A 13,536-nucleotide genomic window follows, 5' to 3' on the forward strand; every position below is an offset into this window, starting at 1 on the left:
CTTTGCGACTGCGGCGTCTCCGGTCAATAATTTATCAACAAATATGGTGGGCATTGAGGCGACAGTAATTTGGCAACTTAGCTTAAAGATTTGTGGACATTGTAGCTAAATCTGTCAATGGAAAAATTATTTTTAGCAGATATCTTAGCTACATCATGATTAAACTAGCTATTGGTAGTTTTTGTTATGTATGTGGTAATTATTCAGTTTGACAAATTTACGCTGTAACTAGGGCTGTATATCATCTTGGATTTCGCGATACGATACGCATCACGATACACAGGTCACGATTCGATACGTATCACGATACAGAGGTCACGATACAATACGATACGATACGATACGTATTGCGATACACACATCATTTACTGAAAGATTTTAAGTGTTCAAGACTGAAAACTGAATGGCTCAAATGCACTATATAGATAACTCAAACTCAATGACTGGACAGAGAACTAGCTAATAAATATTTTACATTTGATATCCATGCTTTTTAAACTGTCAACATTGTAGTATTACAATTATTTATATGTATGCTTTTTTAACTTAATATTGTAGAATATGCTTTTTAAACTGGATTTAAAAATTTAAATCAAAAAAAAAAAAAAAAAAAGATTTTTTTTTTTTTTTTTTTTACATTTTACAGCGCCCGGCTGTATCGATACTCCGGGCTGAAAGATCGATACAGTATCGCGAGACTACGTACCGCGATACATCGTTGTATCGATACAATCCTACAGCCCTAGCTGTAACTAGCTAATTTGTATTAGCCCAAGTTGGCAGCCGCTGGTTAGCGATGAGAGACGGAACTCCAGCCCGGCTGATAACCCTCCGTTGCGGGAGGAGAGGGTGCATCAGTCGGCTGTGATCCTTGACAGTACCAGCCTACGTTATGTCTGAATACAATCCAACGGCTAATTCCCAATAAAGAATCCCTCCAGTGCACAAGCTTCTCACCTCCCCTAAAGATAATGAGAAGCACAAGCTGGCAAGATCAAAGTGGGAAAGTTCAAGCATAGTTGTGTTTGGCTGAGATATGAATGGGACATCGGATGCAAAACTAGCAATGATTAGCTGATCGGCTACAGCTGTGTCAAACCCAGCTTCTTAAACAGTTGATGCACAATTACTACGTGAAATTCTTGAGGGTTATAATAGCCTGAGATCAGGACACATCACTTCCCCTCTCCGAAAGCTTAGCTTCAGTTGAGATAGGATTAATTTATTAACAATGGTTATGGTAAGTAGCCTTTAGCTTGTGATAGGCTGTTAACACATGCGACAGCCCTGAAAATGACGTTGAAGGGCATTCCAAATGAGCGTTATTTTGACACCCGACTCCCTATGCCCTTCACAGTGCTCACTACGAAGGGAAGACACTCCGTAGGATGTAGGGCGTAGGGATGAGCCCTTCGGTTTGGAATACAGCCCATGTGTCTCCTCAGCTCCCCAGGTCTGAACACAGCTCATATGTGGGGGTAAAGAAGCTAGGAAGGTGTGGTGTAGGTGACCCTCTTGTGCCAATAAGACTCTTAGGAGATGAGGTGCACTGGTCAGTTGTCCAGTGACTCTGTCCACGGCCCGACACACTCTCCTCTCCGTCTCTCTGTCCCCCTCTCTCTTTCTCTCTCCCCCTCTCTCTCTCCCCCTCTCTCTCCTTCTCTCTCTCCCCCTCTCTCACTCTCCCTCTCTCCCTCTGTCCCCCTCTCCCTGTCTGTCTCTCCCCCTCTCTCTCCTTCTCTCTCTCTCCCCCTCTCTCACTCTCCCTCTCTCTCTCTCCCCCTGTCTGTCTCTCCCTCTCTCTCCCCCTCTCTCTCCTCCTCTCTCTCCTTCTCCCTTTATCACCTTGTACTTGTCCACCTCTCTCTGTAGTTTGACAGACATGGCCGTGTGCTGGTCCAGCTTTCTCAGTCTGTCCTGCCATGTGAACAGGAACTCTTCAAACACATAGGTCTTACTCCTGCCAACACACACACACACACACACACACACACACACACACACACACACACACACACACACACACACACACAGTTCATAAAACAGTTACTCTGTTTGATGTATCCTGTCTCTTGCTGTTGGTATTGGTGTTGTTGTTGTTGTTGTTGTTGTTGTTACTACGTTGGTTAATCATCTCTCTGTTCATTACTCAGTCTAATCCTCCTCTCTGTAAAGTGAGCTGTGGAACTCGTGTTCAAATGAAATGAGTTGTGGTTGGGCAGGCTGGGAGGCGTGGCCCTGGCACATCACATACTGTATCAATCAATCAATCAAAGCTTTATTTGTATAGCGCATTTCATACCCAGAGGCAACACAATGCGCTTTACAGAGAACAAGGGAGGTGGGTATACCACCCACCCCTACATATTCCAGAGGGAAGCAAAAAAACAGTAATCACCCGGGGGCCAGATAAGTGAGCTGTAAAAATTCTTCCCTGACCCCTCTCAACAAGGCGATCGACAGCACCAGAGCCAAGGGGATGCCCAGAGAAGGGATATTAACATCATAGCGCAGTTCTACTGTAGACTCTACCAGTACCTGAATGTGATCCAGTCCTGCTGGGCCTTCTCCTGGAGGCCCTGCTGCCACTCCTCGTACAGGGACCAGCTGCAGGAGGACTGCTCCATGTCCCGCAAGGTCTCCTCCGCCAGTGACAAGTCTGGAGCCTCCAGCTCAAAGTGACGGCAGTCCTCACTAACAGTGGAGGGGAGGGCTGGGGGTTAGTTTGTGTGTGTGGTGTGTGTGTGTGTGTGCGCGTGTGTGTTAGGGATGTCATAATGTGGATTTTTTCCCACCGACTTAATAAACCCATCACAACAGCGGTGTTACCGGTAGCACCGTCTAGCTTACGAGAGAGCGCTTAGTCTACTTTCATCTTTACCGTTAGACCTTAGGCTTATGTTGAACAGCACCGGTGAGTGTTTGAATGTGGTGTTGCATGCCTCCATGACTTGCCTGCAAATGTGCGATCAGTATGAGCCGAAGCAAATTCCTAGTATGTTGAAAAACTATGTGGCAATAAACATATTCTGATTATAAAGAAGCACAGGAGCGAGTGTAATGTTTATCTTATTCTTACCTTACTGTATATTGTGCATTTGGAGGCATACAACGTCAAATTGCCTCTGCAAATTGGTGTTGTTATGAACAGAACGCTGCTAGAATAGGTGAGAGAATAGGCTGCTAGAATAAGCCAGCGAGCTAGCTAATGGCAACAGCCACTCCTTGGTGGCTATGTTAGCTGTTAACGTTAGCTAGGCTAGCTAGCCACGAGAGGCTATTAGCCATAACCTCCTCCTCCCCTCCCCTCCCCTCTCCCTCCTCTCTTCACGTGAATTGAAAGTGATTCCTCTAGACTCGCTCTGTGCTGTGTGTGCATGCGGAGGGCAGATCACACTCTTGTTTGAGTTTGATGAGGCGCTGATATGCAAAAATTAACTAAATAGGTAAAAGGACGGTGAGGGCGTAAAACAACGGTGGGTGGTATTAAAGTAATGACTGGCTGAACACACGGTGTATTACCCAACACTGAGTAACACCGCTAACACCCACAACCGTGACCAGATGAGTGTGTGTGTGTGTCAGAGCGACCTACAGCAAGACCAGATGAGTGTGTGTGTGTGTCAGAGCGACCTACAGCAGGACCAGATGAGTGTGTGTGTGTGTCAGAGCGACGTACAGCAGGACCAGATGAGTGTGTGTGTGTCAGAGCGACCTACAGCAGGACCAGATGAGTGTGTGTGTGTGTCAGAGCAACCTACAGCAGGACCAGATGAGTGTGTGTGTGTGTCAGAGCAACCTACAGCAGGACCAGATGAGTGTGTGTGTGTGTGTGTCAGAGCGACCTACAGCAGGACCAGATGAGTGTGTGTGTGTGTCAGAGCGACCTACAGCAGGCGCGTGCGTGTGAACTCCAGCTCCTGGAACTCCTGCTGCTTGTCCCTGATGGTCTGGAGGCAGGCCAGCAGGGCGGCATGGTCCCCCGTCTCCAGCACCTCGTCCCTGGGCTTCAGCTGGTCCCAGCGCGCCCTGAAGCGCTCCAGATCCAGCCTGTAGGCCTGGATACGGCTCTCAGCATTACTCCTCATCACCTCCACCTACAGGGGGGACAATGTTAGACAGACGCCAGGGGTTTCTGAGTGTGTGTGTGTGTGTGTGTGTGTGTGTATGTGTGTACGCGGGTTTGCGTGTTCATGAGTGTGTGTGTGTTGCGTGTGTTCATGTGTGTGTTGCGTGTGTGTGGGTTCATGAGTGTGTGTGAGCGCCTCTGCCTGTGTGTTTGTGTGTTCATGAGTGTGTGTCTCTGTGTGTGTGTGTGTGAGTGTGTTTGTGTGTGTGTGTGTATGTGTGTTCATGAGTGAGTGTATGTGTGTGTGTTCATGAGTGTGTGTGTGTTTCTGCCTGTGTGTGTGTTCATGAGTGTGTGTGTGTGTGTCTCTTCCTGTGTGTGTGTGTGTGTGTGTGTGTGTTCATGAGTGTGTGTGTTTGTGTGTCTCTTCCTGTGTGTGTGTGTACAGTAGGCTATGTGTGTTCATGAGTGAGTGTATGTGTGTGTGTTCATGAGTGTGTGTGTGTGTTTCTGCCTGTGTGTGTGTTCATGAGTGTGTGTGTGTGTGTGTGTACCTGCTCTCTGATCATGAGCTGGTGTCTCTCCATGATGAGCTCCATCTTGTCCCAGCGGGCCTTGAGGGAGGAGAGGGAGTCCAGACCTCCTCCAGACACGGCCCTGAGCAGGCGGTTCTTCTCCTCCGCCGCCTGGAACTGGGACAGGATCTGCGCACACACACACACACACACACACACACACACACACACACGCATGCACACACCCACACGCATGCACACACCCACACGCATGACCACACACACACACACACACACACACACACACAGACACACACAGACAGACACACACACACACACACACGCACGCACACACGCATGCACACACACACACGCATGCACACACCCACACAGGCAGAGACACACACACAGACACACTCATGAACACACACATACACTCACAGGCAGCGACAGATACACACACACGCACACACACACACACACACACACGCATGCACGCACACACCCACATACAGGCAGAGACACACAAACACACTCATGCGCGCACACACACGCGCACACACACACGCGCACACACACAGACACAGACACACACAGACACACTTGTAAGGCAGCTCTCCAGAGCGGAGCGGGTCCCTACGGCAGGCTGAGTGAAGAGGGTCTTACGGCAGGTTTGCGCGCCTGGATGAGGCTGTGTCGGGCGTTGGCCTCTCCGATCTCCTCCATGCTCTCCGGCCGCACGGACTGAGACTCCACCGCCTCGCTCACAAACACCTCGATGTCCTGGGTGTGGCCTGGAGGGAAGAGAGCCAGGGACACGCAGGCGGAGAGAAAAGAGAAGAGAAGTCCAGAAAAGAAAGAGTAAAAGAGAGAAAGTGTGATAGGAGGAGAGAGAGGCAGGTAACCCCTGTTCACACGACAGGCCTTAGCAGACAGCTCAAATCTGTTTAGTTTAAATCAGTTACAAGTGACCAGATGGGATTTCTAAGCGTTCAGACGAGGCAGCCCCATCATGGTTGTCTTAGAGCAGTGGTTCTCAAACATTTTGTGCCCAAGGCACACCAAAGGGCAAGCCAAAATCCCAAGGCACACCTATGTTCATATCCATGCAAAATAGCCCTTATAACACGTGCTATTACTCTTATGACTCACTGTTAATTTTTTATTTAATGCCTATTTGCTAATGCCAAACAATACAAACATTCTATATAACTCAAAATATTTATTAACAATTAATAATTTAAGAATTAATTTAGAAAGACAGAAGTGTGTGTGTGTGTGTGTGTGTGTGTGTGTATGAGCGAGAGAGAGAGAGAGAGAGAAGGAGAGAAAGAGAGAGAGAGGAGGGGTAGATCTGGCCTGAGACAGCAGTAGGCTTATCCCTGGTGTACAGCAATCACTCTTTACATAGAGAAGGCCTGAGAATGAAAACTAATTTTAACAGGAACTACTAAACACAATGCATTCAGTTAAAAAAAACAAAAAACTTAAAAGTCTAAAATTGTGTGGTGAGTGTGCAGGTGAGGCAAGCAGGATGAACTGGAATGGGATCCTGGAAGCACAGCACAAAAGCACAGAAAAAAGACTATTAATCTATTAGAAATATTTCATAAATATAATATCTTATCTATTCATCATGTATATGTATATACACGTTGATGATTATTTAATTATGAATGAATAGTTATTGAAATTAGGCTAACAGATCCTTATCATAATGTGTTACCAAATTGTAGGCCTAATTAGCCTATAATGTGTTAAAGAAATTATAAATGTAATTTAAAATTGAATCAGTAACATTTACTATTATCAATAGGTTTTGCCTACTTACAAGCTAGTGAGACACATGTGCCTGTCGCTGGCCACAGATTTTCTTAATCCGTGGTGGTACTGAAGAGAGGGCCACTCGCAAGTCTTGTTCAACAGAGAGGCGCGACCTGCTCTTGTTCTTCATATACACCAGCGTAGAGAATGCCAGCTCACACAGGTAGGTAGTGGGGAACTGAAGAAGTTGCTCAATAGCGTGGCTGGAGATGGTCGGGTACTCCGATGCAGAAGCCAACCAAAACTGATCCAGAGGGAGCTCACTGAATTTGAGTTTCAGTGTGCGGTCCATACGGAGCTCTGCGCATTCCTCTCTCTCTCAAAGTTAGATTTTCTGTTGATTCCTGTTTGAATGGGTCTCGAATCCAGTCGTACTTCTTGATGTCGTCCACACGTGGGAAGTAGCGCTCAAACCTCTCTTTTAATGTCTTAAGGTGCACGGCAAATACAGCGCGCTCTCTGTCTGCCTGGGGCGCGGCTGATGTCAGTGGGAACATTTCCACGGAGCCGTGTTCCAACGCCTCTTGCCACAGGATAAGCTTGCCCATAAACCCCCGAATCTTGTCTGTGGACGATAGAATATTTTCATTCCTGCCCTGGAGCTTGGCGTTTAACTCGTTGAGATGCCCAAATATGTCTGCAAGATAAGCCAGCTTGGCGCACCACCTCGTATCTTTGAGTTTGTCCTTGTGTGGGACTGCATGTTCACCTGAGAATTCCAAAAGCTCTCGCCGAAGCTCATAAAGACGGGACAGAACTTTCCCCCGGGACAGCCAACGTACTTCCGTGTGGAGGATAAGGCTTTCGTGGTCAGCTCCCATCTCAGTGCACAGTTGGGAGAAGATGCGAGACTTCAGAGGCCTTGATTTGATGTAATTCACCATCTGCACAGCCTGATCTAGCACCTCAGACAATTCCGGGGGCATGGTTTTGGCAACTAATGCCTCTCGATGTAAAATACAGTGGATCGTCTGAATATTTGGGTTTTGAGCTTTCACCTTGGCAAGTCATCTCACTCTCCCCGTCATGGATGCCGCGCCGTCTGTGCAAACACTGACGCACATATCCCAGGTCAGACTTCTCTCTTTTAAATAGCTGTCTGTTACCCTGAATATTTCTTCTCCCGTTGTGTGGCTTTCCATTTCTTTGCAGAAGAGAAAAGTCTCTTTGATAGACTCACCGGCGTCAACATATCTGACATTTGCCAGAAGTTGGGCCGCCCCACTTATATCAGTAGACTCGTCTATTTGTAGAGAAAATGTGCTGATCAGCAGTTTCTCCGTCAATTGCTGGTCGATATCATCTGACATGTCATTGATCCTTCGTTTGATGGTATCATTAGATGAAGGCACTTTTGATAGCGCGTTTGCGGCATCTGGACCTAGCATGACATCTGCAATTCTTTTGCAAGCAGGGAGAATGAGTGTCTCTGCTATTGTGTGAGGTTTCTTCTGTTTGGCGATTAGCTCCGCTAGTATATAACTAGCCTCCATCACCTTATGACACTTTCACACAGTCCAACAAACGCTCTTGCTGCTTCTGGTTCAGATTCTGCGCTCTTTTGAAGTAGGCCAAGTCTCGATCGACATGGAACGGATGTTTGGTTTCCAAGTGCCTCTTCAGTTTGCTTGGCACCATGTTACCGTTAGCTAGCTTCTCCCGACAGATGACGCACTCAGGCTGAGGGCTGTTGACATCTCCGGTCCAGCTGAAGCCAAAAGACAGGTAGCTTTCGTGATACTGTCTGCTGACAGTTTTTTTTCTCTTTTTAGGTGGCGAGTCTGTATTTGTGGTTTGTTGTGGCTGGCTCCCCACAAGAAAGCGATCCATTTTCACGTTCTTTCACACTGTCATGCACCGGAGGCGTCATATGTTGCCTTGGCAACATAAGGCATTATTTTGAACTATTCCCGCCAATCCGAATCGAATATTTACCCAGGCCATGAACTAATAATAAAATAACCATTATAATAATTATTTATTTTTTAGTATTATTATTTTACATAAATTGTCACAAAATCGCACGGCACACCCGGACTTGCCTCACGGCACACCAGTGTGCCGCAGCACACCGTTTGAGAACCACTGTCTTAGAGTATCAACGACTCTGCACAGTGTAGCTGGTGGAGCCTGTGCTTTCTTCACACCGTTTGCGTCACAAAGTGATGAAGTCATCGCTGAAAAAAATACTTTAGGCTGACTTCAGGGCACAGTCGGGTTTGACCGTTCAGACTAAAGACGCATTGGTAAGGAATTCGATTTTTAAGATTAAAGACTACATCAGGGGTCACTTGACGCTATGCGAGAGAAGGACGCAGTCTTTAATCCACGTAGACATATACAGTAAACCCCCCACACACACCCCTTAAAGGAGTAGTAAAGGGAAAATTCATGTTTAGCCCCGTTTTAAGGTTACTTATGATCATATACAATGGTTCAGATCAAAACGTTGACAAAACTAGCACTTTTGAGAAAGTCTGATAATTGCTCTACCACCGTTTTGGTCATACAATGGATGTGGGTGGGCACCTTCAAAAATCATTCAAAAAACATGTTAAACTCTCAATTTCAAAGACGAAACTCACCGAGGTGTTAGTTGGCGTTCTGACATATAATTCGCCATAAAGTAAGATTCTAGTTCACCTGGAAAGGCTTTTTTAAATATTTAGCATATAACTATTTAGTCGCAGCACATACTGTACGTGTGTAAACTTCCACTTGAACTGATTCCGATCTCGTGCAATGCCTTGAAGTAGTTCCGCTTCCTGAATCCCCTCTGCGGATTGATCTACACATCTACAACAGTCGCTTCAATACAAGTCAATGGATTTCATACAATTATCAATAAAACCCTACAGGATTCATACTTTATATGACCTAAACGGTGGTAGAGCAATTATCAGACTTTCTCAAAAGTGCTAGTTTTGTCAACGTTTTGATCTGAACCATTGTATATGATCATAAGTAACCTTAAAACAGGGTTACACATGAATTTTCCCTTTACTACTCCTTTAAGGGGTGTGTGTGGGGGGTTTACTGTATATGTATACGTGGATGTTATATTTTGTATGTTGTTTAAGAAATAATTACAAATTATTAATCATAAAAAAAAAGATTAAAGACTACATTCATCTTTAAACGCCCCTGAATGTAGTTTGAAATGTGGCATGAAATATCAGACTGGATTGAGTAATTCAGATCAGAGTCAGATTTAAGTCAAAGACAATTTGAGTCACTTCAGTCACTAGCAGTGTGAACAAGGCTTTAGTCATCCGGTATTCTAAGAGCTACTGTACCGCCTACAGGCAACCAGTTCACAGCTGTGAATCTCACCACTATACCAGTATGACTCAGATCTGACTATTCATATGAATACATAATATACTATTCCCTTTCGATGATGTGTCAATGCCATGCACTGCTCTCTCTTTTGTGTCTTTACCACTTATGGACTTCCTGAGTGACATCATGCTGTCTGTTTTGTCTTTACCTTGTATGGACTTCCTGAGTGACATCATGCTGTCTGTTTTGTCTTTACCTTGTATGGACTTCCTGAGTGACATCAGCAGGGCGTCAAACAGCCTCTGGATGAGGTCATCGATGGCAGCTTTCACAGGCTCACAGTTCACTGTGATACAGTCCACCTTCTCCACACTGGGGGCGGGGGGGGGGGGGTCTCTGTTAGAAGCTGATTAAGACCCATGCTGAAACATTTGCTTTACTACAATGTGCAGGTTTCAAAAAACTCCTCAGTCAGCCTAGCCTCCATCCAGCCAGCCTTGACAGGAGGCCCTCCCTCCTCCCCCAGCAGCCCAGGCTCAGATGCTCGTACCTGGGCAGGCGCTCCGACTCCTTCCCCCGGACTTTCAGGGCCTTGAAGTTCTTCTCCCAGTCCTGTACTGAGTGGAGGTGCTTCTCCACCAGGACCTCCACGTCTACCTGGCCCAGGACCACCCACTCCTACACACACGCACACACACACACGCACATGCAGGCACGCACGCACGCACGCACACACACATACACACACGCACACACACACTTCATTAGGCATCAGCCCTGAGCCCACCTAAACATTTACAGTCGGTTAAAGGCCGTTTTTTGTCAAATCTGGACCAAACAGACCAGAGAGCAGTGGAAAAGCACCAGAAACCCTGCGTGTGGGAGAGAGAAGCGCTGGCGATTGTGGTCTGGGTTCATGTCTGAAAGGTCGCAGAAGAAGGCAGAACAGAGCTTTGTTGTGGGCGAAGGCCTGGTTTTGGCCACACAGCTATGATGTGCATGCCAGATCATCAACTTTCATTAATTCAAATCAAAACACAACTCTGATATCTTATGACAAATCTGCTACTGTCTGGTTGTCACCCTGAGTGAGACACAACTGAACAACCCCAGGCCCTGAGAGCACCTTCCCCTGGTGGAACTCCCCACTGCACATCACATCACATTAGTCATTTAGCACACGCTTTTAACCAAAGCCATTTAAAATAACTGCATTTAACATAGGAAGTCAGTGTACTACTACTCACCAGAACTCACAAGTGTATCTCCTTTCTAAACAAGTGACTATGAGTATAATCTAGTGGTCAAGCCCAAGTGCAAGAGCAGTAAAATCTAAATACAATAGATGCTTAAGAGGGAGGATCCTGGTAGTAAGCTCTGGTTGAAGAGGTGAGTTTTGAGCCTGTGGTGAAAGATGTGCAGCAACTCACCACACAATGAGTTACCAAACAAAATTCAACAGTAATCACTCACTACTCGAACAACAAACACTAGCTCCTCTAACCTAGCTGAACACTACCTACTGCCTAACACTGACTAAATCTACCTCACACAGAATAAAATCCACCTCACACAGAATAAAATCCACCTCACACAGACTAAATCCACCTCACACAGACTAAATCTACCTCACACAGACTAAATCCACCTCACAGACTAAATCCACCTCACAGACTAAATCTACCTCACACAGACTAAATCCACCTCACACAGACTAAATCTACCTCACACAGACTAAATCTACCTCACACAGACTAAATCTACCTCACACAGACTAAATCCACCTCACACCAGGGTTATAATAGTTTTGCTTTTTTCATTATGTTTTATTTTTTATATCGTTTTAACTTTTTGTGTTCAATTTCAGTTTAGTTTTAATTAGTTTTTAAAGCAGATTTGCTAGTTTAGTTTAGTTTTTATTTTTTGATAATGCTTAGTTTTAGTTTAGTTTTTATTAGTTTCAGTATTAGTTTTAGTTTTTTTTTTTCTGCGCTAGCCTCGTGAGACCATCCTGATCTCGTGAGCTCAGGTTGTTTCACTCTCTGCAAAACAAACCATCTGGTGAACGTCAGATTACCTCTGCGCAGGGGCACAGCTAAAGAAATAATGGAGGATAGATTTCATATCCACCCAAAATACTAGGCTTATGTATGGAATGAAAAAGACTAAAACTAAGGACATTTTCTCTACAGTTTTAGTTTATTTTAGCTAGTTTTGTAAACACACAATACAGTTTTAGTTAGTTATAGTTTTTTTTGTAAAGCCTAGTTTTTATTTTTATTTCAGTTAACTAAAATGTTTTTTCACACCTAGTTTTCGTTTTTTAGTTAGTTTTCGTTAACTATAATAACCTTGCCTCACACAAACTAAATCTACCTCACACAGACTAAATCTACCTCACACAGACTAAATCTACCTCACACAGACTAAATCTACCTCACTCAGACTAAATCAAAATCACACAAAGGTTAGCTAAATCTACCTAACACAGTCTAAGGCCCAATCCCCCCTTAGCCCTAGCCCTGGGCCCTATCCCTACATTTTGCGCATTCACGCGTAGGGTAATGTGTCCCATTCTTTCAGTTTCTAGGGCTAGGGGGCATATCGAGGGCTAGTGGACGTTCAAACAGCCCTCCAAAACGAGGGTTTTCAGATGCTGACTTGAAACTGCGGGGTAGATGAAAACTCACGCAATGCTTTGCAAACTGAGGCAGTGATATGAAACATAGCTGCCGGTGCCGTGAAAAAACATGGGAAAGAAGTCCGATATCTTGGCAAATACTGTAGGCTACTCATTCAAAATTGTTAAATCCGTGGAATAACTTTAAGGGTATAATATGTAATATGTGGATTAAAATAAACATTTAAAAAAAAAAAAACATCCATAGGGCTTTGCGAAGGCTGCAGAGTAAAAGTATTGCTTTTCCATAAAAAATGATATTTTGTCTGAAATTATTACATTATGAAATTTTGACGGCCCGACAATGACACTCTGTTGATATCGCACCAACCAATAGTATTACAGCGTTGGTACTGCACGCTGGGTTGCCAGGTACTATTCTAGCTTCACCACTGTGAGATTAGCAGTAGCCAGCTAACGTTATACTTCCATGAATTAGCAGCATTATAGATGTTGGTTAGCATCAAGTGTGTGTGCAACTATAAAACGGCAGCTTTTCCGTCCACTTCTGCTCACTCTTTTCAGATAAACATTTGGTAAAATGGCCAAGTTTCGTCATCCTTCTTCTCCGCCTGAGCCCCGGCAAACCGTGCGATACGAATCTCAAAAGCTCAGTGACCGAAGAAGGAGCAAAAGTCGGATAAATATCGGGCCAGCCTTTGCTCGTTGGACGGAGTTTATGGAGTTTCATGGGATAAAGTTGCATGGTGCTATACTAGCTATCGTTATCTTTCTTGGAATCTGCATAGCCAGACCTAACGTTATCTCCACACTACAGCATCTAACGTAACTTATTACATGGCACTCTGAAATACTTGATTGTGATTACTGATTAGTGTAACGTTATGTTCCTATCGGAGTGAAGATCTTTTCACAGTATGACTGAAACTGTGCATTCTCTGGCATTTTGGCAACCAATACGTTGTGTTGTTTCAGTTCTTATCTTTAGACACTAGATGGGGGAAATAATCCACATAGTACATATTATACCTTTAATGTAGGTGCAAAGGAATTGTAAAACCCGTGGAATAACTAAGTTTAATGTAGATGCAAAGGAACATGTAATTAGATCGTTATGACACGCATTTAAGAAAAAATATTATTACTATTCATGATGTCAACTGCATTTCGGTGTAGCCTAACTATTTTGACGTTCTAGTGAGATA

At 44.8% G+C, this 13,536-nt stretch overlaps 1 protein-coding gene across 1 annotated transcript in view; it reads right to left on the bottom strand.

The window, feature by feature from the left end:
• dync2h1 (dynein cytoplasmic 2 heavy chain 1) overlaps window positions 1-13,536 on the bottom strand; it is a gene marked incomplete at its 5' end in the record, with an annotated part of 236,486 nt that overhangs the window by 204,266 nt on the left and 18,684 nt on the right. The window contains 7 exons of the mRNA XM_084443002.1: window positions 1,846-1,960; window positions 2,539-2,694; window positions 3,892-4,097; window positions 4,624-4,773; window positions 5,251-5,378; window positions 9,947-10,062; window positions 10,241-10,368. Coding sequence (XP_084299128.1) covers window positions 1,846-1,960; window positions 2,539-2,694; window positions 3,892-4,097; window positions 4,624-4,773; window positions 5,251-5,378; window positions 9,947-10,062; window positions 10,241-10,368 — 999 coding nt within the window. The remainder of the gene's footprint in view (window positions 1-1,845; window positions 1,961-2,538; window positions 2,695-3,891; window positions 4,098-4,623; window positions 4,774-5,250; window positions 5,379-9,946; window positions 10,063-10,240; window positions 10,369-13,536) is intronic.

The sequence above is a fragment of the Borostomias antarcticus genome (genome assembly GCF_949987555.1).
Source record: "Borostomias antarcticus genome assembly, chromosome: 1".
In the NCBI taxonomy this organism is placed as follows: domain Eukaryota; kingdom Metazoa; phylum Chordata; class Actinopteri; order Stomiiformes; family Stomiidae; genus Borostomias; species Borostomias antarcticus.